Source organism: Mycetomoellerius zeteki, unplaced genomic scaffold (assembly GCF_001594055.1).
Source record: "Mycetomoellerius zeteki isolate Tzet28-1 unplaced genomic scaffold, Tzet1.0 scaffold119, whole genome shotgun sequence".
Classification (NCBI taxonomy): domain Eukaryota; kingdom Metazoa; phylum Arthropoda; class Insecta; order Hymenoptera; family Formicidae; genus Mycetomoellerius; species Mycetomoellerius zeteki.
Window position 1 is genome coordinate 578318 of NW_017256116.1, and position 24623 is coordinate 602940.

General features: G+C 32.6%; 1 protein-coding gene across 3 annotated transcripts; it reads right to left on the bottom strand.

The window, feature by feature from the left end:
* Nucleotides 1-401: 401 nt before the first annotated feature.
* Nucleotides 402-22902, bottom strand: LOC108730848 (elongation of very long chain fatty acids protein 4). Of its 3 annotated transcripts, none has more exons than XM_018460782.1 (7): nucleotides 22370-22902; nucleotides 4580-4661; nucleotides 3580-3767; nucleotides 3359-3439; nucleotides 2822-2993; nucleotides 1786-2063; nucleotides 402-1695 (listed from the first exon to the last, which is right to left on the bottom strand). In XM_018460782.1, the coding sequence occupies exons 2-7, from the start codon at nucleotides 4656-4658 to the stop codon at nucleotides 1528-1530; spliced, it is 966 nt and encodes a 321-aa protein (XP_018316284.1). In that variant the 5' UTR covers nucleotides 4659-4661; nucleotides 22370-22902; the 3' UTR covers nucleotides 402-1527. The 3 variants fall into 3 exon arrangements, with proteins under 3 accessions (XP_018316284.1, XP_018316275.1, XP_018316292.1); XM_018460773.1 differs by lacking the exon at nucleotides 22370-22902 and adding an exon at nucleotides 9776-10041; XM_018460790.1 differs by lacking the exon at nucleotides 22370-22902 and adding an exon at nucleotides 9749-10041.
* Between the last annotated feature and the right edge of the window lie 1721 nt (nucleotides 22903-24623).

The following is a 24623-nucleotide window of genomic DNA, read 5'->3' on the forward strand; positions in this document are numbered from 1 at the left end:
ATGAGGAAACACACGATTCCCGCGCAAATGAACATGATCCATCGTCGCAAATGATTATCTTATAATTTATTCAAGTTTATATTATCAGTTGCTAATCGTTATTTGTAAATTTTGTTGATATGAGAATATAAATCGTACGCTGTATATATAAAGAACAGATTCATAAATTATGATTTATAACGTGCGAACAATTGCGATGGACGTTTATTTGTCACTTTTTGCTACATTTTTCTGTTTTTTTCATTACTATGACTTTTTTAAATTGCTGTTATAATTAAATTCTCATTGCGACGAAAGCGCGTCATTTGGTATCTAGATTATTCGTTGTAAAAAAGGATCGGTATAAAAACCTTCGTCTAGCCAATCGATACTTTTTTTTGTTATTGAAATCAATTATCTTCTTTTTTTTATTAAATTTAAAAACGAATAGAAATCATCAGTCGATTGTATTATGTTTGAACCAAAGAGAATTAGATCCTCTTTGATTTAAACGTAGCAGTATAGTTTGACGAAAGCGGGCAAACCTCCGTGTATCGCGTATCTCCCCGTTTCTGTGCGGATCAATCAGGAATATAGCTGCGTGATAGGCTTTCCGAATTGGGACCTCTAAATATTAATTCATACTGTTGCTCGTTCGCGAAACGGCACTTGCGAAGTTTGATCGAGAAGTTTTTATATGCACACACTCACATACATTTCGTTATCAAAAATTTCACAAACTGAAGTTGCATTAAATTTCATTTTTAATTCTTTTTAAGAAATGTAGCTCTCTTTCAATCCTCTTATGATAATCTTCCGTTACAATTATTTTTCACAAATTTATCATTCATTCGTCCTAAAAAAAAAAAATCTCGCATTTTCGTCTCCTCTTTTTTCCCTGACAGTCCGTTTACTTATTTACATGCACACATACGCACCTTTCTCCTTCCGTTACAATTATTTTTCTGGCTAATCCTACATTTAGGGAAAAATTTATTTTCACAAACTGAAAACTTATCTATATGACTGTCCCTTGAAAGAAAGATCGTTTACTTTTCTGACAATATTTTGATATTTACCTGACTCCTCATATAATATATAAATCTTTCCACTTCAGTTTCATACATATTTATTCATGTGCGAACTCTCATCCTTGCAGGTCCGTCGCGTTAATCGCTACAAAACGCATTCGGTATTAGACCGCTTTTTCAGTGAATATTCGTTAATATGTACAGTTGCTAGAATCAGCATGGTGCCGCGAATGTACAAATGCTGATCCTTTAACTTTGGAATCACGGTGCTAATTTTCGCCTCGCGAAAGCACAAACCCGATAACGTGCGGGATCTAAGCGAAAAATCCATTTCTTTTTTCCCCTTGCCCCTTTTTCGTTTTTATTTATTTATTTTTTTTTTGTTAAACTACTTTTGTCGATCACGACGCACTGCCCGACGCCGACTAATGTCTATAATAACTGTTTCTTCTTCGTCTTGCGTCGCGAGTATCGTAGATTGGATCTCCCGATAGGGACATCCTTGAGGAGAATCGCCTCATTGGATCTTCTTAGATGTATCATTCGTGTAGCCGTTCAGGTATCCGTTCGTGTGTCCATTCGCGACCTTTCCATTGCTGATCGCACCGTCGAGTTGTGTACTCGTCGACGCCTTCTCCATGGCTCTTAGCCTCTCAAGCCGTTTCTCGGCGTACACTTGTTTACCCTGCAAACAAACATCAATTATAGACTGATAATGCAAACATATGGGCGCGAGATAACCCGCCCCGGATTATATACGAAATCCGCGTCTGACCTTTGCGATATAGGCTTTGGCGTAGAAGTTCCCGAACAGGACGATGAAAGAGAGCATGTAAATTACGAGAGCGTACTGCATCCAGAGAGGAAAGTCGCATCCCGATCGAATGCCATTGATTCCCAGAATCAAAGCAGTCGTAAACTGGATGAGCTGGAGGATTGTCAAGTACTTCTTCCACCAGAGGTACTTGGTCACCGAAGGACCTAACGCGGCGAGTCCATAGTACGAGTACATCAGCACGTGAATGAAGCTGTTCACCATCGCTGGTAGGAAAGCTACAAGTGTACGCGTAAAAATCTTTATCTCTTTTTTTATAGAAATTTTAATTGTCTAGGAGACAGAGCGTAACTATAATTGATTTTTACATATTTCCATCACATAAACTTTAACCGTACTTGGCGCAATGCTATTAAAGTTTATCCAAGTTAAGCTTACTACTAGTCAATAATTAACACCGTTATTCGAGTCATCCTAAACGTTGGCTTGGCCAATTAATAAATCAATTTAAAATAATGGTATTTATATAGAATAGGAGACCCCAGCTCCGATGACCTTTGCCTTGACATACGTTGTCAAGATCATGACCCTAAGTGATCTCCGATACATTTTAGACGTTACTCGTTATTCGTTATTAACAAAAAAAGTTTAAGAAATAATAACATTACATTGCTGAATGAATCTAGTTTTGCTTAAAGTCGTTACAAAATCACGAAATTTTCTGTTTTAAAAACAAATATACGAAAAAAAATGTTTTCAAAGAAAATTTTTATTTTTAAAGCAGAATTTTTGTTTTAAATAATTTAAATAGTAGGAAAGAGATTTCTTAATTTTATTTTGTTAATAATAACATTTTAACGGATAATGAACGACGGCAAAAATCTGACAGAAGTTACTCAGGGTTATGACCTTGACAACATATGTCAAGGTCAAGGTTATCGGGGGGGGGGGCTATTCTATATAATTACTAAAATAATAATTACCTATTATATCAATATCATAGGAGAATTAATTATTGAAATAAAGAGATTCTTACTGGATCCGCTCGGTACCCATTTAATACCGATCCACCATAACGAGAACATGGTAGAATGATGATAGACGTGGAGGAAACTCAATTGATTGTCCTTCTTTCGCAAAATGAAGAAGAACGTATCGCAAAATTCCAGAAGCTTGCTAAAATAGTACCACCAAACCGCGTCAGCGATCTAAACAAAAAAACACCAAATTTTTAGAAGACTTCCTTATATTTGCATTGTTTATATTTAGCTTAAAATTTTTTCTATCAGTATATTATTTATTTTAAGCATGTTTTCTTTTACGATCTCTTTAAACATTCTTGTACTTTGTTATATTAATATATATTGATTACTAACAAAGTAATCCTTTTTTATATTATAAGTGGAAAGTTTTAACTATAAGTTTTTTTATATGTATTATCCTTTTCTTAACATGATAAAATAAGGAAACTCAGTATTTTTTAAGCTAAACTATAACGAAGAAAGATAAAGGACTGATCTTGAATATCCTACATTTTTTCTTATAATAATTTTTCTTATAATAATTCTCTTACCTGAAGTTCATCGGGACGCGTAATGTGCCTTATAGGCTGGCACACGTAACTATATCGTAACCTTGTTGATCCTACGAACAACTGCAAAGAATATAGAGAGATGTCAGATAAGCGATAGAAACCTACTTTCAAGTGAAAGTGACTACATAGAGATTAATAAGAAAAATGAAGATAAGTTCCGTGATATTTTCCCATCATCAAGGACAGGAAATAATATTCACCTGAATGGCAATATAAGCATTGAGACAGGCCATGGCAAGATTGTAAGGCACCAAAGCCCACGTTAATTTGAAAGCTTTCCGTTTCTTCATGATCTTAGGACCCACCCAGACGATAAAGAGGTACAGCATTGTGTATATTAACGTCGGTTTCGGCGAATCAACCAATAGCCAGCCCCTCGATCTTTCATCTGAAAATCGAAATATGTCAACAATTTTGTAAAAACTAACTATATAAAATTAATAATTATAACTTTGAGACTCCTTTGATTCATATAATACAATAATAATCAATGTATACAATTAACGGGGCCATTAGGAGTCAGCGCTAGAACGAATATTGCACAGGAAACTAATAATTGTGTCAATCAATCAAATTCATTTCTGAACGTTTCTGCTCCAATTTGAGCCATCTTCAGCAATTCTTAACATTACCACATATAATGTTGAATTATGAATCGCAAAATCATAGTCTAAGCGTTTCACATCCAATTGTGGTGGCGTACATAATGAGATGCAATCATCCTCAATACACACACTGCAGTTACATAGCTGAGTGGTAGTGGATTGTCAATCTCAGAACTCGCAGCCAATAATAATTTGTATATTGTATAAGAATTCGTCAAATAGATTGAAACAGAGAAAATAATAAATAAATAATAATTAACTATTGTCACATGTTAAAATTTGAAAGTCAAAAATTGTCGTGTCGATATTTGGTCAAATGGTGACCAATTTTGTAAAAGTTGCGATGTACCTTGTTTATTTATAACAAGTCAATTCTATAAAATTAAATCGATTTTTATAATGTATAATAATAATAATATATAGAAATTTATATTAGAAATAAATTTATATCATTAAAGTTACGTAAATTGAAGCTCTTTAAAAACATCTAGATGACATATTGCAAGACAATATTTGTTAAAGAGCAGATAATACTAATTAAATAGATGATATCACAGAAAATTGTAATCCTTGTAACAGAATTTTTATGGATTACCTGCGAGGGACAGAGTCCAGAGGTAATAGTCGTACGCATCGTTGAAAAATTGTGTTGTCGAATTAATGAAGTTCGCCATCGCCTGCAACACAAAAAAATAGGTCGATTCTAATAAACTTGCATTTATGAAAAATTATGCATACATCAAATCATTTTAATTACACTGCAATGTCAGTATAGGATTTCGATAGGCTAACACAACCAAAAATTGACTGATGCAACCAATTAAAAATGCTATGCCATATTTTACCATCTAATTTGCTGCAGCAGCCAATCTTTTTTTTCAGTGTATAAATATCATTTCCATTAATGTTATAAGCCGTCAAATGCATCGATTATTTCGTCTAGTAATTTAATGAAATAACACTTTATATATACCGTACTTTATTTTTAGAATTGCTTTGACTACGTCAAGCATTTTAAGCAGAATTGAAAAGTTACTTTGTAAAAAATAACTATAGTTACAGTTATAGTTTTTTCTCTTGAAAAATAACTGTTACCCTGTTACATATTACCGATTATGAAAAAGAAACATATATATATATATACAATTATAGTTACTTAAAAAATAACAAGTCGTAATTTTTAGTTACTTTTCTGTTAATTTTTTGTAATTTTTTGCATTCTTATTTAAATACAAAAATCTTATATATTTATAACATTATTAAATTATTTTACTAATTATGCTGAACATTGTAAGCTATATTATTTATAATAAATTAATATGTTTACGTGAAATCTCAAAATTTGGGGATCAATATTAAGATGTGTTTATATACTAAAAGGCTATTAGCCTAATTTTTTACAGAATGTGATCATTTTATCAAGAATAAATATATATTCCAATCACAAGAAATAATTATTGTTTATTAATTGTGAGCACTTTATTTTGAATAGCCCACATATTGCCATATGTTGATAAATAAGTTCGAAATAAACTATAAGTGTAAAGTAACTACAAAAATAACTACTAGACTAGTTTCTAGTTGTAAAAAAAAATGTAATTAAGTTACTGTTATAAATGAAAAGAAAGGAATGAAGTTAAGTTTTTTACAGTTACTGAAAGAAGTAATTTTAACTGTAACTTCGTTACAGGTAACGTACGTTACTTCCCAACCCTGCCCGGGAAAAAATGTTATTGTATGAACATATTTTATATATAATTACACTCAAAAAAGTGATCTTGCAGTTATAGCGAAAATTATGTTATAAGTACGAAAAATAGCTAAAATAGATTAATTTTTAGCAAATACTGCGATATTGGATATGATTGCACCTAATCGTATAGATGACAGAGATAGAATTATATTTGTGCTATAAATTCTATGCGTATGATATATAATTTTCTATCAGATACAGAAAACAGCTATGATTCTAGCTAGAGCAGCAAAATATTTTTTGCATGTATAAATAGATATAATTGTATACAAAATATGTCAATTTTTTATATAATTAAATATTTTTTATATATTTAATATAATTTTTTATATAATAATATAATTTTATATATTTAATATAATTTTATATAATATATTTAAATTATATATGAAACATTTTTTCCCTGGTGCTTTTAAATTCAACAAGGCAAAATTTTTGTGCACTTTGTCGCTGACACATATCTTTTTTTTTACTGACATAGCAAATCTGACAAATGCGTGGTCAGAAACTACCACCATTGTTAGAAATAATTGGCATGACACAATATTCCGATGTAATGGTTTACTTGAACGAGATATAACAAGCACGAAAGCTTTACCATTTTAATTATTTTTCGATCGGATACTTTTTCCAAAAAGATATATTTCTAAAATATATTTAAATGAGAAAATATACGTTTAGAACAAATAAATCGCTACGTTTACACGCGCGTGATATTAAGATATTCGAGAGATCGACTCAGCACGGCGATCAGTAAACGAAACATGCTATACGTGCATCAGCTCGCAATTAGTTCTTAATAGTATTTCCTCGATGCACATCATCCGGTCGTTCACTCGCTGTATGTACCGCGGAACATAACTTTCACGTTCCGAAGAAACTATTACCGCTATCTCCCGAAGTCGCCATAACGTGTTCCAACGTGAACACTTGTTTCTTTATGGATTTTTTCTTTCTTTTTCTAAGCAGCTTGTTGTCAAGTCGACAATCCATCAAGCTAGCATATCTTTTGAAGGAAAATTACTTTCCTTGAGTGAGCGATTTCGTATTGAACTCATGGCGTAATTGTTGAGATTTTGAAGCTATGTGTATTTAAGGAAGGAATTAGTAAACACTAGTTAGAAGTCAATCTTCTCTCGAGTCACTTTGCAAATCAAAGTAACTGTTTTACAGAAGAACGAAAGAGATTCATCTTTTCTTAAAAATGAATCTTCGCCTTAAAAAAATGAGATATATTTCAAAAAGATTTTTTTCGAAGAAAGAGAGCTGCAAAAAATTACTGGACCAACTTTTCTCTAGATAAAAGCCGAGAAATTTTCTTCAAAATTTTCGAAGGCTATAAAAGTTACAGCGCGTAACTAATTGTTACTTCACTACAATGTACCATTATCGTTATTACGCATATCACTTGTTTGATAAAACGAACGACATTTCAAAAATTATTTTTGCGTTAATGATAAGATAGCAACTCTAAAGGTGTATATTTTTGTTAGAAAAGTAATACATTTATAACTCTCTCAATTTATAATTAAAGGGGTAATGATTGTTTTTAGAAAAAGACATTTTTTGAGTTTAATATCGCGAAGAAATGTTATCGGTAATTAAGTAACTGTAGACAAACGTTCTATTTGGAATTATGTCATTTTTTCTTAAAAGACTCCTAAAACATTGTTCCAATTCAGAATTTAAAAAATGGTTTCCTGAAAAGTTGCCAATTTTCAGGTATATCACTTTTCTATCAAAGCGATATATCAGCAAGTGCATAGCACGTATTTGTATACGTATTGTAATGTATGTACATTAAAGATCGAAAGGATAATGAATAAATTTTTCTAGATATTGTGACAAATATCGAATCTTTAATCATTACCGAGGGAGATTACATTCTCAATAGAACTAGAGTATTTAAAAATTTAAATTGCTACTTATGTAAAGAAAAATAATAAAATATTCTGACCCGAGATCTTCCCTCTTTTATGTGGATGATAAATCGAGAAAGGATGTGAAAGCTCTTTATACAATAAATAACGGGAAAATTACACATTCTTGATTAAAGTCTAAGTATTTAAATTCCCAATAACTCATGACGCAGCGTTTCTCCTTTTACACGCGAACCAAATCAGGGAATATTAATGACAATACTAATGACCTACTATTAGTTACTAATGCAAATGACCTATTAATTATACAAGTAATCTGCATTGTACAAATATTAATAATAAAAAAATTATTTAACGTTATTGCTCGAATCTTTATCGCAATATAATTATCATACGGTCATTAAGTACTGTATGATACGTGACAATGTGAAAACTTTCATTTCGAATGGAGATGCATAGACAGGCATAGATAGGTAGAAGCGAAAGAGAGAAATCTTTGAATTTTTCGTTAAAGTAGGTATATATTTTGATCTTCATTCAAGTGCATCTTCTTGATAAATGTATCTTTACGAAACAGACGAGCAATACGAGTCTAGCGAAAGTTAAGCTAATGAACACTGTAAGTACAAATCCAAGTTCAAATCCATATAAATGATCGGATAAATCTCTAAGCTTATTATTAAAGACAACTTATTTCTAAAATCTTTTTAGAGAGAAAATGAGAAAGAGGAAGCGAGAGAATAGCATCCGTATGATTTATTTATGACAATGAGGAATTTATTTTTAAGATTGATAATAGAAAAATTATAAATGTTAAAACGAATGTTTCGCATTAATGGAACATTTAATTTTTTTATATTATCTAATACTATTAATATATACATATTTATATCAATTATAAATGTCTCGGCCAGAGAAATGGTTGATCGACGTTAAATCAGCATTGGTTCGACACATTGATCAACTAATCATTTCTGGATGGGATATAATTATTCATGTCGACATACTTTTACTTTAATTTACAAAGTTACACTTTGAAACTTGAATATTTGAAGAATGCTTATATATTAGTCGTATATTTATAAAGTTTATTAACGTTTCATTTAATAATTAATATTCAAACAAAATGTCTCTTTTAATTTTGATATTTTAAATATTTTCAACGTTCATATTTCTTTACACATTACAAAAATAACATAAGGTTGTTCCTTTTTTAACTGAATTTAATATTTTGACCTATCTTGATAACATAATTTTCGATCTTATTGCTGACTCTTTTTCAGTTGTTCAATGTAAAACATTGCGTAAGTAACATGACGCTTAGAATAAAATTAAAATGCCTTTATGTTGCAAAATTATTAAATGCTTACCTAAGATTTTTAGGAATTTTCACAACAGTTACACGCTTGCAAATATGATATTGCGACATTATCTTTTTTTAAAAGAAGATTAAAAATTAGTTTAAACAAATTACTATTCTCATTATCGTGCAATATACGTTGTGATGATAAAAAAAACTCTACAGAGCAAGTAATTGCATTAAGAACGTATTATATGTATTTTTTTAACAGAATAAAAAATTATGAAAAAATTATTAATTTTTCTATATCACTTATTTATTTATTTGAAATTAATACAAAAAGTTTGGCGACGATTTAGAACTTAGATTAGAAATTATATTTCAATAAGAAGTAGATTATGTTATTTTAAAAATATATAATTGTGATAAAATAAGAAAATTTTTAAATTATGAAATTGTATTGTTAAATATAATACATATTGACCTCGTTGAACTGTTTCATATTTGTATATTATTCATTTTTGTACCGAAAATATAAATTTCCAATCATTTCTTATATAGAGATATTATACACTTGATATGCACATATCCTGAAATTTTTAAAAAAACATAATCGCTTCATACCTTGCATTACAGCTTTGAAAAAAAAAATTCGTTCTAATAATTACCAATTTACATTTGTACACATATAGTTTGCAATGTGTTAATTAAGCCCAATCAGGGAACAACCGGTTGATCGAGTTTCCTATCTCAAAGTAGTCTATACGTGAAGTAACCCCGCGCGACTTTGAGACACATCTTGTTCTCGAGGAACGAAAAGAATCTTCTTACCTGGCGCGGTTCTTTAGTCAAAAGTACCTTATGTAGTAAATTCGGATCCTTGTTCTCTTCGTGCGTGCAACTAGTGGCGTATCAGAATTGTGCCAGGAATTATTACAACCGCACCCACGACTCCGCGTCAAAATGACATGGTCCGACGACCGTGCGTCTCAGAGGATGACACACCGCGGGAGAGGCGTCCGTTTGCCGGGGAAAAAAATACCTCTCCTCTTCTTTCACGAAAGCGGGAAACAAACCGTGGCACGTCGTGGTCGCTCGACAAAGTGGCAGCGCCGCGCACCAGCTTAGCCGGTTCGCTTTATAACTTTGGTGTTTGGTATCCTCTGCCACCCGTGGCTTTGGTGGTGGACGATCAGAACGTCGGAGGTGGTATCTTCCGCGAGCATAAGCGATGTAAACGCAAACGAGGCCAAAACCGCGGATCGTGGTGGGAATCGATCGTGGGGATAGATCAGCCGAGATCGGTCAAGGCGAAACGCGTGAGGTAGGATCCCCAGGATCCCACCCTCCGATCGTTGCTAATCTGCAAGTCGCCCCCCCCCTTTTCTATCGATCTCGCGATGAGATTTACGAATGGAGACAACAGCCCGCGGGTCTTTTGTAGATTTCTACTTCCGCTTGCAATTTAATGGACTCGAATCCTTAAGCAACTATTCGTGCGTTGATTAACTTCCTTAAAATAAGATGTATATGACATATAAGAATGACTACACATTAATGAATGACATATAAGAATAACTACACACTAAAAGAGTGATTATTCTAGTTTTTATTTCTTTTAATCATCCGCGACCTCTTATTGGTTTCCAAAGATTGGTATTAAATATACTTTAATTTATTGATTTAATTACTGCTTATCTGTTTATTTAATTTTAATGTAAACTATAACAATTATAAAATTAACTTGTTGAATATTTTGAATAAAATTCATATAATTATGTTTGCGTATATATATTTATCTTTATCAAAAACGATTGTAACTTACGACTGTAAATAACGTCACGCAAAAAATGATAATTATAATATATTTCAACGCCGTTCAGTTTTTTACAAAAGTTACCATTCAATAAAAATAATTTCAACACACAACAGCGGAGATATAATTCAATCGGCAACAAAACTTAATTATTATTTTATCGTTTCGCAGGTATCTTGACTTGTCAAAATAAATAATTTAATAAGTGTCTATAATAATCCTATTAAAAAAGAGGCCTCTTGATATAGAAAACTATTTTGTGATTATGCTACTGACATCGGCATACATATAATATAATCAATCATCGATCATTACACGCGATATATATATGTATATATAGTCGATAACATCATTCGTACGATGGCTAAACAGGCTAATTGTAAACGAGATAACGTCTCGGAAGAATTCCACGGATAAAAATGTGTTGAAACGATTCATCTCTCAGACTGATGGCAAAATGCCGTCATATAGGTGCCATCGGCTACACGTTACTGTTGTAGCCTCGTTTTCCAGGCGAGAGTCGTACAGCATCTCCGCGCGTTCGTCACGAGACCTCCTCACACAACAGTTTTTGCAGCCCAAGAGTCTCGTGTCAGAAAAGTGGGCGCTGAAACGTCGCGGAGAGGACGAAGAAATGCGAGAAATATCGAGATTCCCTCTCGTTAACCGTAGAAAATATTACCTCAGGACAGTAATAATCTCTAATCGATACGTGAAATCGACGCGTATTAAACGTAGAGAAAATGATAGAAGCATAAATAAAAAGGATTTAAGTAAAACTTGGTCTATAAATCGTAATTCGATTCTCAGAGAAAACTATTGCTCTTTAATATTGTTTTTTAAAATGCATAAAAGACGCGTCTCTTATTTTAATTATTTTAAAATATAAGGACGACTTATATATATATAAAATATAAGCTTATATAAAATTTAATATTTCTTCGTAAATGCGACGAAAAGAAAATTTTTCTCCACGTAGCTTCAGCAAATGTGGCGCGAAAAGAAAAACGGCGATCAAGGAGAAAGCGATGTGGAAGGCACAAAACCTATGTCAATGATAATCCGGTGAATTGAAACGGGTCAATGGACCGCTCACCGACTGTGTAGCACGGTTCCAAAATCCAAATCGTTTGGTCCACGCACCAATGTCTCTATCTGTTTACCTTTCACCTAGTCATGATTCACCATTTACGCTTAAATGGACCGGTACCACTTATCTACGAATTCACAGATTTCACCGACACCGCTAGTAAAAACTATCTCGTACAAAAAGTTCATAAAGAGACGTCCGTTCTGTCGCCAATAATCGATTCGAGCGAGTTGAAAGAGAAGAAGTTTCTTCCGGATTGCTAGAAAACAAACAGGTTCTCCATGAAATTTTTATCGATCGCAAAAACATCGATCAATAAGGATTGCATAAGGATTTTGTTACATGGGAGACCTTGGAATGTGCGTAGAGGAAAGCAAACTAGTGTCGTCACATTCGATATACAGTCACTAGAAATTTAATGACCTTTGAGATTTTTATTTCCTTTGCAAACAGTCGTTATGCGTTTCCTTTCTACGAAGAATCATGCGAAAGACAATTACGTATTTTTATGAAGACATTTTATGAAGCAAGCATTTAATTAAGTTATTAAATTAATCAAATTAAATTCAATTAAATGTGTGATAATCGTCGGAAACAACCTATCGTATATCCTCGCTCATATTTATTCATGAAGTGATATTTCAATTAGTAAGCTTTTCTCGCATTTCTCATTGTTCATGAATGAAACAGAAATACTGTCAATAAGTCACATTTCTCGATAACATCTGATACATGACAGTTACAGACACGTGACAGTTATCTGACGCTAATTTGTATGATACATTCGCGTGCGAATGATTTTAATAAGAGAATAAAAATGAGAGGTTTCGCATTCTGAATATTTTGATAATTTAATGTGCCGTTTTTAGCGGCTGACATATACTTCGCACGAGCCTTACCGGAATAATAATAAAGAAAAAGAAAGAAAACGGAACCTGTTTCACGTGATCTCTTGGCCGTTTAGTGGGCCGACGGAAGCACGGACCAGAATCAGCAGGTGAGATATATTATACTGGAAGCTGGGTTACTGGGTACCGATGGGTCATCGCCATATCGGTTAAACGAGCATCGGTGTTGTTATCAAATTGCTCTTTTTATAGTGCATGAGGTAAAAGAAAACCAAAGATGGATAAGAAGAAAAAGGTCAACCGGAATCTGATTTACAAAGAAGAAAGCGAACACGTATCACTTTCGGAGTGAAGATCTCTATGATTGATTAATTTCGAACGGTAAACTAGACGGCACAGTAACGTATGTAAAGGCGATACAGTTAGAAACTAGCGAATTGGTTAAAACGGCATTTATTCGTTGAGCGAGCAATTGATCCAATTATTTGCAGTTCACATTTGCAGTTAACAAGTTAGGAAATAATAAATTAAGACTAACTTATGTTATCGCCTTTAATTGGTAATTAGATTGTGTCATAATTAGTTTCTTATTTTATATTAATTTATTAATGAGTGAATAAGTACAAAAATAAAAAAATATTATGTACATTTTATAAAAAATATTAAATTTTATAACAATGAAACACAATATATATTAAATATTCATTAGCATTCATAAACATTAAATGCATACTTTATAAAAAAATATTCCACGTTCAACATTAATTTAATAACACAAGATGCATGTGCTCGTCCAAAGGAAATCTGACTAATATGTGTTCCTCGAAACGAACTTTCCTCCAAGCATACTTTTTGTTTGACCCTGTGCCAAACGGATGACCGTCGAATCTTCTCTCTCTCACAGAGTAAAACAGGTTTTTAAAGAATGTAACATGTACCCTTTAATGGCATAATGATGTAATTAAATGAAAGCACGACACTGAGGAACCCTCTATTAAACTGAAACATTTTCCAGAAACATCGCCGTAATTTTTGTACAGCCTTTGATTTATAAAGCGCAATGGATAACGCAAGCAAAATAAAATAAGAACGAAATCATGCGTAGAATCGTTTAAAAATCGCAAAATAATCGCGAGACAAATCGTTTTATATAAAAAAAATAAATAAAATATATAAAATAAGTTTTGTAAATAAATGTAAAAATTTCTGGAGATTTTACATTTCGCATTTGATTAAATACATTTGTGGAATCTATACGAGGCACGCCAAATCTTTGTAAAATGTAAATTTGTGTCAATTTTAACAGAATAACAATTTTTATTTAATAAACAGTTAGGAAACAATCTGACAAAGAAAGTAGTTCCGTACAAAATATAGAATATTTTTCAATATTGTTTTAATATTAAAATTAACAATTGAATTAACAAATAACATACTCAATTTGTCAGTAACATTCTATATATTGATTGTTTGTTTCAATAAAACTTTTGACTCTTCGGTAGAAAAGTTTAAAATATTTATGAACATCTCATAGGTATTTCGAAAGTGTCACACTTTCAGCAATCGAATACTGGTACGTCATCATAATAATGAGGCATTCCATACCAATGTATTCTAAATACATGTTTCAATATCTTTGAACATATTGTATTGTTTGTTATCATACATAAAGAAATGCTTTAGATGAAAATAATCATTATATAGCAAATTATTGTAGCAAACATTCCGCCGTAAAATTAGAGAATGGCGCTACATCACTATCGCTTACGTATGGATTCAGGTCTAATATACGTACTTGAATTATAACGGGATCTTTCTATTAGGACCTTCGTACACTTGATAACGACACACTTCTTACAATACAAATGAAATATTGATCTTTACAATGTCCCAAGAAGTGGAATCTAACAGCAGTTACATTTCTAAACGCCATTATTAATTTTATAATATTAACGTTATCGTGTACATGTATTATTATTAATATTGCCAATTATTACTTTAATAATCTGAATAATCTTAATCTTGATAACAAAAACTTGGCTAATTGTAAAATATATTGCTCGCGCGACAGAGATCAAATTAGATATAAATCTAATTTCAAAAAGTTCTTTGTAATTGTCTTTTAAGTCCTACATGCCTAGGGCCTATCTAGGGCACATTGTACACGAAGTACTCATCCAGTAAATTTCTCTAAATCATCTTAGATGAATGTGTCGCCTCCTCATGAATAAACCGTGCTTCAAGCAGTGGACATCTCTCTTAAGCTAAAAAAAGGCAGAATGCCACATGTTGTACGACCTCGTTCGTCGCTCTGCGGTTAGCGATGACAACTTTACACTATTTTACAAGCAGTTGAATGGCAACGATTAAAGAAACAAAAAATTAGACTTATTTGTATTTCCTTAGAAACGGTACAATTTTTTAAAATTCTAACAAGTGTAAAAAACACATTTTTGTTTAATAATCCATTGATTTTATGTATAAGATAAAAAAATTGTTTAGCGCTTAAAAGTTTGATGATTATTAATTTTATCTATGCATTTATATTTTGCAACTTACAGTTATTGCGAAATTGATCAATATATAGATATACTCGTATATTTTGAATTTCGTAAGAGAGATATTATATATTATTAACAAATGACATAAATAATATTAATTTTGTTCATTGATATAAATTTATCTGATTTATAATTATGTAAACAATTTTTTTTTTATAGAAAATATTATAGAAGAGATCTTTTAATTTGAATTTTGTATCACCCTGATAGTACTTTTTGATTTGATTTCTTTGAAGAATTGTAGCTAGTATAATCAAAACTTTGAATGCTCATGTTCTGATAATCGACAATAACAATGCAGTGCCAAGCCCTCATTGCAATGCATGACGTTCTAACTTAGTCTAACTCGGCAAACACAGTTTCGCACGACAGAGAAAATAAATTTGACGAACGTCACATAGCAGATTTTAATATCGCATACTTCCTGGGAAAATGATAGCTGACACACTTTGGCACCTCTTGCGGAAACATGCATAGTTAGGAATTACTCAACCACGAATTTAAGAAATAATATTTGGTGTCTCTTTAAATATTTGCCGGCCGTTGTAGATCTTCCGAGAACTCATCACACATTAAATATCAATATATCTTAGACTTGCAAGATTCAAATTCTTCTTGTCACTTAAATCACGTAACTTCCTACAGATAAAATAGTAGTGCACCGACTGAAATCTGTGACCAAGCTCATCATTCAAGATTAAGCATTTCACGACACGCTGAATCAAACAGAGGAAGAAAATGTATTCTACCGTGCCACTTAATAATCTATATAAAATAATTGATGTTACGATCTGAAATAAGTATATAAGTAATACAATCGTACGATTAAAGCCAAGCAATATTAAAACAAATTAAATTCAACATTTGTTCTTGAGAATAGATGGTAGCTGTAAGATACGTCGCAATTTGCAAATGACTCAATTACGTTGTAAAGACTTTCAATAGACTTAAAAATTTTCTAGACATTATTTAAGTCTCTACATTGATTAGGAAGCTATAAATAATCATTATTGCATCTCAAGAATATCAATTATTCATTTTATACGGATATCGATGATACAAGTTTGTTTTAAATTAAAACAAACTTTGTATCAAAAGGCAAGTTAAAAAATTCCGACAATCGTTGCATTGGAATTTTCTAAATTTCTTTTGAATAAAGATCAAGATTGACTATTGTCTTTCCATAATTATTTTAAATTGCTATTTCGTATTACCTTCAAATATGTTCTGTCAATACAAAATTCGTTTAAATTTAAATTTGCCTTTTTTATCATTAAATTTAAGTTCAATTATTTTAGATTGCTATTTCACATTCCTCCAAATGTGTTCTGTCAATGACACAAAGTTCATTTTAATTTAAATTTGCCATTGCTGTTGTAATTATAAATTCAAATTAAAACGAACTTTATATCAGTGATAGAACACATTTGAAGGAATATGAAATAGCAATTTAAAATAACTGATTATGGAAAGACAATAGTCAATCTTGATCTTTATTCAAAAGCTTTAAAAAATTCTGATGCAACAATTATTGGAATTTTTTTAACTTGCCTTTTCTGCACTATGGTATTGTTATGCGCGACACAAAACGCTGACAATTCTAATAAGTGAAACTGCTTTCGTGTTTGTTCTTACATTAACCAGTCTACAGTTAACGCCTGCTTGAAAAGAAGGGAAAAGTTGTTCGATAGAGAGTGGTTACACTTCCTTTCTCCTGGATCGGTTAGAGATAGGATCGCATCTATGATCGTAATTATTGACATTCCTAACTACGATAAGAGCATTAATAGTCTTTTCAGAACTTAATTCATCCTGAAAGATGCGATACATTAATACCTTGCTACATTCTACTATTGATATTTGCGAACACGTTAATTTTTTTCTTTCTAAAATGTGCATACAGTATCGTCCAATTAGAGATTTCGATAATTTCGTTACATAAATCTTCATCATTTTTGTCCAAACATTAATGAAATGTTTTACAACATGTCGTTTTTGTTCTTTAAATTGGAGAAAATGCTTAATTTCTAGACCAACGTAAATTGGCATTTTACGCAAAAAGTGAAATTATATACAACAGCCGCTGTATACAGCGGCGTCGTATAGCACGTATCGTTCATAGGTAGAAGAGAGATAAATAATCGATCTGATGATCGGTTTCACTATTGCCTTTTTATATATTTTATATATTGTACTTGAAACCACATTAAGTTTCGCTTTCTACGTAAACCACAACGTACCGTAACATGCGGATTACCCGCATGGTATACCACGGCAATCTTGAACCCTAATCCGGAGAACGGATATAATTGATCGATCCACAAAATCAATATAACAATCAAGCAAAGAATTTAAAGGATACACAATTATTATCTTCAAGACAAAATGAAAGCAATTTACTTTTATTGAAATTATGCGATCACCTGTTTCTTTTAACACTTTTGCTAAATGCTGATAAAGAAAACAACCCTCTAATGACTATAATGCTCAATTTCTAAAGTCAAGAGACCTTTCTCTTATTTTTTATTATATTTAAATTTGCTCGCGCGCGTTTGAAAAACAGCAGCGAATGGACCAGGTAAAAGAAATAAAAATTAATAAAGGTCTCAAATGCAATGTTTAAGTAATGACAAACCAATGAAAAATTAATAAATGATATTTCACATTTTTTTAATGTTCTGTCATACTGTATACTATATTTCAATTCATGCTGTTTTGGCCAAGCACTGTCGCAGTTATGTCTTATTTGTCACCCCTCCTCTCATTATATTTATAAAAATTTAAAAGTCACTTCTCAAGCAAAACAACAAGTCATCGTGATATCAAAATGATGTTAAAATGACTCTAAAATGACATTAAAAGTTATTGTTCAATCATTTCCGATTCATTTTAATGTCATTTTAACATTATCGTGACTTGTTGTTTTGCTTGGATCAGCATACATATATTCCTCGATAAGAAAATATTTATACAATTATATATGAAATCTTGGACAAAATTTATGGTCTGCATTTGTATGGAAATATTTACAAAAACAGGTCAATAGAAATTGATCTTTCATAAAATATTAATAATTGATTGTGCAATTAATTTGAAAATAGTTTATTGGCAAAACAATAACATTCTGAAGAATCATCTCGGAAAAAATTTTTTTTTTAAATATGAGACAACATTATATTTCGAAGAATTTTACGTAAATCTCTCTCATTCACTAATAAAACTACAATAAAATATAAAATAAGTTTGATTAATTTTATTGAAGTGTATGGTAAAGTCTTTAAAATATTGTACATCACAACTATTTTCAGGGTAAATTTTAAGAGAAAATTCTTTCCGTGTTCTTATTATTAAATTATTGCGGAATTATTGCGAAATTTTCGTCAATTTATGATTATTGTATATCAATTTGTTTATTGGGATAATTCGAGTACATATTTTCTCCAAATGTAATGCCAGCGCGATCGATCGCCGATTGATTAATCGGTTCGCAAAAGAGAATCAGAGGAAGGAAATCGACTATAACGTCTGATCATAGTGATACACGTAAGACGCAAACCGGTTGGAGGTTGATTGGCGTACTTTCTTCGATACGTCTCTATACGTCGGCTATGATCACCTCGCTTTCGAGGTCAATGTCTAGGCCTGGTGTGTAAACCAGAGATGCGCGACTGACTCCTTTCGTGTAGGTACAACTTTCCTTGATGAGAATGACTGACGACGTTCGGAACGCAAAAATTTCTTGCCTCTCTACAACGTATCGTTTGTGCAGATAACCATGTAAAGCACACGGAAAATTTCAATTTATTATTAATAATTTTAATTATTGTTTGAAGCTTAAAATAAAATCAGAAGTGGTTTCGAGATGTTCAATATTACACATTTGATCGTTATCATCTCCAAGACCGGTTATTATAGCAGAATGATATCAGGTTATTAATTATTATGATTTTATTATGGTTATTCTTGTTGTAATAAAATAATGTTTATTCCGTATATATTAGTGACGAAGAGATATAAGTTGCATATAATTGAACATGGATCAACGAGCAACCCCTGGATCCTTATTAATTATATAGACACATCGGTCTCGTAATGCGCATTAGGTGTTTCTTTCCATTACGGTGATTTCTCCGTATCACGCAGAGCTGATATGTCCAATGCATCTGACAAATGAAGAAGAAGCGAAAGTAAAATCCCTCAAACACGGTGAATGTCTTCGCACGCGATTTTACAGTGTTAATGGCGTAATACCCGAGCGATTGCACCTATCAAGAATTCCTCGCGAATGGAAAGCTTTTTGTTAAAGTTAAATGCAAAGGTGCTTCCTGTTTAAATTAGAAGGAAACGAGATTTCAATTAAATGGGATTAAAATTTAAAAAGAAACTCGGTTTAAATTGGAGTAAAATCGCGGAGGAAAACGGTACTCCTATGACGCCGGCAGGTTCGTTAATCTAAACTCATAATGGGTGGGTACGAGCCATTTTGATCCATCTGCTAACTAAAACGCCTTGAATCGCGGTGTTGGTGATGCTTTCTACTGTCACATGTCATATGACTAAGTGTGCGATTGACCGCGTTTGAACGTCTCGTCGTCTCGTTAAATGTCGTAAGATGACGGGCCGAGCAAATTTTGCACCTCTTCCCGCGGTTCGTCAAAGCATATTAAACAAGAAAATTGTTTATGCGAATTACTGAATGCGACCTCAATCGAGCGCTGCTCGTAATTCCTTTGTTTGAAATTGTCGATCATCGCGACGGGAAGTATTTTACAAGATACCGCTTTGCAATCATTGCTGAATGATTACTACATTTTAGCCTTTTGGTTGGCGACTTTGTAACTCATTTTACATTCAAAATGGCAGAATAAAAAAAGGATATAAGAGTCAAGCGCGGAAATAAATGTACAGATATAGTAAATTAAATAAGCAATTTACTAAAATGAAGAGTACATACATGTGTCAGCTTTTTAACTACCTTTCAAACGTAGATACAAGCAACAACCGAGTTACAGAGACTAACGAGTCGTTCTTATGTTGTGGAGAGTCATTTCCAGAACATTGTGTAACTCACAATCAGTTATTACCAGTATATACGCTCTGAAGATGATTAAAAAATGAGCCGAAACATGTAGTGTATATCTTTAGTTTTAGTAAAAGTGCTATATTTAACTCATCTCATCTCAAGAAAAACAAGAAAATCATAATAATGTCACATTGATCGAATTATGACCAGTGATATAAATTCGATCAATATGACGTTAAATTGACATTATTTTAACTTTCTTCTCCTTTGAAGTCATTATTTTGACTTTGTTATCCTTGGGATTAATTTTCATGCTTGACTCTTATGCCTTTTTCTAATCTACTGTTGTTTTAATTATCAAGAGTCTTCTTATTCCATTCTACATTAATCAAATAGGAAACATAACTAAAGTCCGACCGAAATTTCGGTTTCGCCCAAGCAGAACAACAAGTCACAATTAAGGTTAAAATGACATTAAAATGAATCGAAAATGATTGAAAAATGACTTTTAATAATCATTTTGGAATCATTTTGACATCATTTTGATATCATAATGATTGTTGTTCTGTTTAGGCGGTTTTGGTCAGTTTCGGTAAAAAATCAGGGTTTCAATTTGATTTCAGTTTCGGCCGAAGTTAAAAGAAAATTTCGGTGGATAAACCGACACTGTACAAGTTGCAACGCGCTGATGAGCGTTCAAAAAACAACTGCTCGATTTTAATTATTAATTCGTTGATTAAGCTTAAGACAATTTGAGTACAAACTAATAATAACTGTGATTTGATTTCTTTAAAAGTTGAAGATGCAATATTATTACATTACTATAGTTAGATATTTTAATAAAATCTTGTTTTTTAAAGAGTGTATAAATTTGTCATTTTTAAAAATCATACGGTCTCTGTAAAATTAATCTAAAAATATTGATTTCGACTCTGACAAAAAAAATGTGACTCCGTTAGCTTCTCTCTCTCTCTCTTTTTTTAGCAAAACTTTTTTTAGTAAGACTTATCTAATTGTAAGTTTCGGTTTCGTTTTCGGCCGAAATTGAATTACAACCGAATATTCGTTTTCGGTTTCGGCCAGAGGTCAAAATGTGGTTTCGATTGAAGACTCTAAACACAACGCACGCTACGGTAATTAACAATCTCACGGACCTGCGAGAATTTTCGAATTGTTCTAGGATATTGTTTATGCATCTTTAGAGCTCGCTACGCAGCTATAATGAGTTGATGACCGAGATGTTAAAAGTAAGACACATGAACAAAAGGGGATATAAGTCGGTCGATAGAGCGTAAACCATATAGCTAACGAGTCATTCACGAGCACATGACAAGTGACAAGTCTTAGCGGTATAGTCTTCATATTCAGATGCGGTTAAATAACCGTGAAAAGTTTTGCGTTTGTTTTAATTGGCACAAATTGAACTCGAATTTAACAAATATTTCGAAATCATTTTCACAATATAATGAGAAAAGCATGTTTTGTATTCGAGCAAATTTTCTCCGTGTTCGCATAAGACTGATGGATAACAATTTGACTTGAATGAATATCGCAATATAGCAGTTCAAAAAATAATTAGTTTCAAAAAGATTAAAATACTTCAAGATCTTTCATCAACCAGATCCGACACGATTGCATGCTTATACAATTTCAGCAAAAATCATTGCACGAAAAAAATAGTTGTGCGTCATTTTACAACGATCCACGTTAGACAAGAAAATCAATATGCTATTAAAAATAAAAAATTATACACTTCTCTCTCTCTCTCTCTCTCTCTGTCTCTCTCTGAGCCTAGAATAAACAAGAGTTTTATTTGCTAGGTTTAGATCATCTGTCAAATACTTAACGATTTAAAAATTTTTCTTGATATAATCGATCTTTGCAATAGACGATATTCGATTTTAATTCGATATCTATTTTGATCAATAATCGAATCATTCAAAGCATCTTTTGGCTTGAATTGCACTTTACAACAAAAAAAAGATTTAAATCGGTCCATTATAACATGGAGTAGCATATATTTCATGAGAAATTAGCACGGCCGATCTTTCGAGTATCATCTTTATTCTAGTCACAGCAACAAAACCATCTGGCGTGGATCATCTATCTCTTACCCAAGAGTATCGTTTTCCGCTGATTTCTCCGACGTGATTATAAAGACGATCACGCGTGACTCTCTATTTTGTGGCGACGACCCTTTCTGCCGGTGCCGCCGCGATTACGACAACCAGAGAGTATCCCGTTGAGATACGCGAAAGCTCTCATTCAGGAGGGTCCGTCTATTGACGAAGTAAGCCAATTCGCCGGCGATCTTAGTAAAGCTATCGCAGTGCAGCTCGTTGCTCAGGGATTGCTGTCCATGTCGAAAATCCATACGCGAGTACGGACACCATCACACGAACACAGATCCTCGGTGTCGCCTGGTGGTCCCTGGGCAAACCCACGAGGGCGGAATCGAAAGTAATGTGGCCGCCGGCGCGACACGATCTATCGTTCCTGTCAAGCGATAATAATTAGCTTTCACGTATCTCACCACTTCACTTCTCGTCGCCGCGTTTTCGCGCGCGTTGTCCTCGAGGATGGAAAAACACTACGGAGCAACGCTCCCTGGCCATTCCTCCGATCGCGGAGGGTGCAGGCGCCGGCCTGCCGCCATCATAGAAATCAATACAACCCTACAACAGGAGAGCTTGAGCACCTCTGAGTATACGGAATTCCCTCGAACGGGACAGTCCGTCACTTTGCACCGATTGCGAAACGATGAGCGAGGATGAGAAATTGTCTCAAGGTTTATAATACGCGAATAGCACAATTCATTGGTTAAACATTGACATGCATTGGATCAATATTGTACCAATAAATTATGCTACTAGGGAAATTAGTTATTGAGAGATGAACTTAATTAGTCACAGCCGGCTAGATGATAATCAGAAGCCATTGATCTTCCTTTCATCCATACAAAGGTCCTGTAGAAATAAATCTTTTTTTATTTTCACTTCTTCGCGGCCCATACTTTAATAGACCAAGCTAAGTCGTCAAAATGTATTTGCCGAAAAAAAATAACGAGGATAATAGAAAATGGATGTACAAGATGACTTTCTATGTGCTTTATCTTTTTTGACCGCATCACCTAGTGTCCGCTTTACCGGTCCACCCACACAATGTAAGATTCTTTCAATGGTAATAGAAGTTTACATTCGAAAACAAAGTACAGATTATATCCTTGGCAAAATTCTTCTCTCTATATTAACGATAATATCATCGATATTAAAAGCCACACTGCTAAAGTTAACTGGAGTTTGTCGAATTTTCTATTTCTTTTTAGTTCTACCCTTAGAAAGAGATACATAAAAATTCTCTCAATTTGCTTTAATGGTCTTCTATATTTCGTATTTAAACTACTCTTTCAAAATTTAATGACTTCTCTTTTAACGCATGAACAGATATATGAAATTGTAGTTTTTTAAATAATTGATTTTTTAAATCGAGTTTAAAATTCGTTTAAACAATTATCTAAAAATGGGAAACTTCAGAATTTATATTCACGTTCTATACACTTGCTATTGTACCAAGCAATGATTAGAAGCTGACAAAGAAAAAATATAAAAAAAAAGCAGAAACATATTAACCTAGAGTATGCTTTTATATATTCAGTTTAAGAAAAACTTAAAAAAAAAAAACATTTTGAGAAAGACTATGCATATTCATTTCATGCGGAAAGAGGAAATACTTGTAAGGAATCATGTCAGAAAATGAATGCAAATACTTTTTACACAGTACAGTTTACTTAGTTTTTACATATGAATCTTGCACTTTGGATCGGAATTACTGTAATTCCGATCCAAAGTGCAAAATTCGTCTGTAAAAAGTATTTGCATTCATTTTCTGAGATGATTCCTTATCTTCTTTTTTCGCATGAAACAAAATATGGGGCCTCTCTCAAAGTGTTTTACTGAATGTATAAAAAAACAATAAGTATATTCTCTCTAATTATAAAAATACATTACAACGATATTTTTGTTTTTGTGAAATAATCTCAAAGAAGATAACAGACGATCGGAGAAGAAAAGTACTCTTTTTTATTTATCACATATCTTTATCCTTGCATTTTTGTACAAATAATACACGATCGAAAATAAATCACGCAGCCTCCATCTCTTCGGCGGATCTAAAAGCATCGCCTCCTTCCGCCATCCTGTCGCTATGCCCTTGAAGAAGAGAGATGAGCAAAGGAGGAACAGGAGGTCTCATCGAGGCCGACGATCGAGGTCGGGTTTTAGACCCGCGTGACATCTAAATGGACGGTACCGTTGCTCAGGACCAGGAGGAAAGGGAAGGACACGCGTGTTGCCGTGGCGAACCGCAATC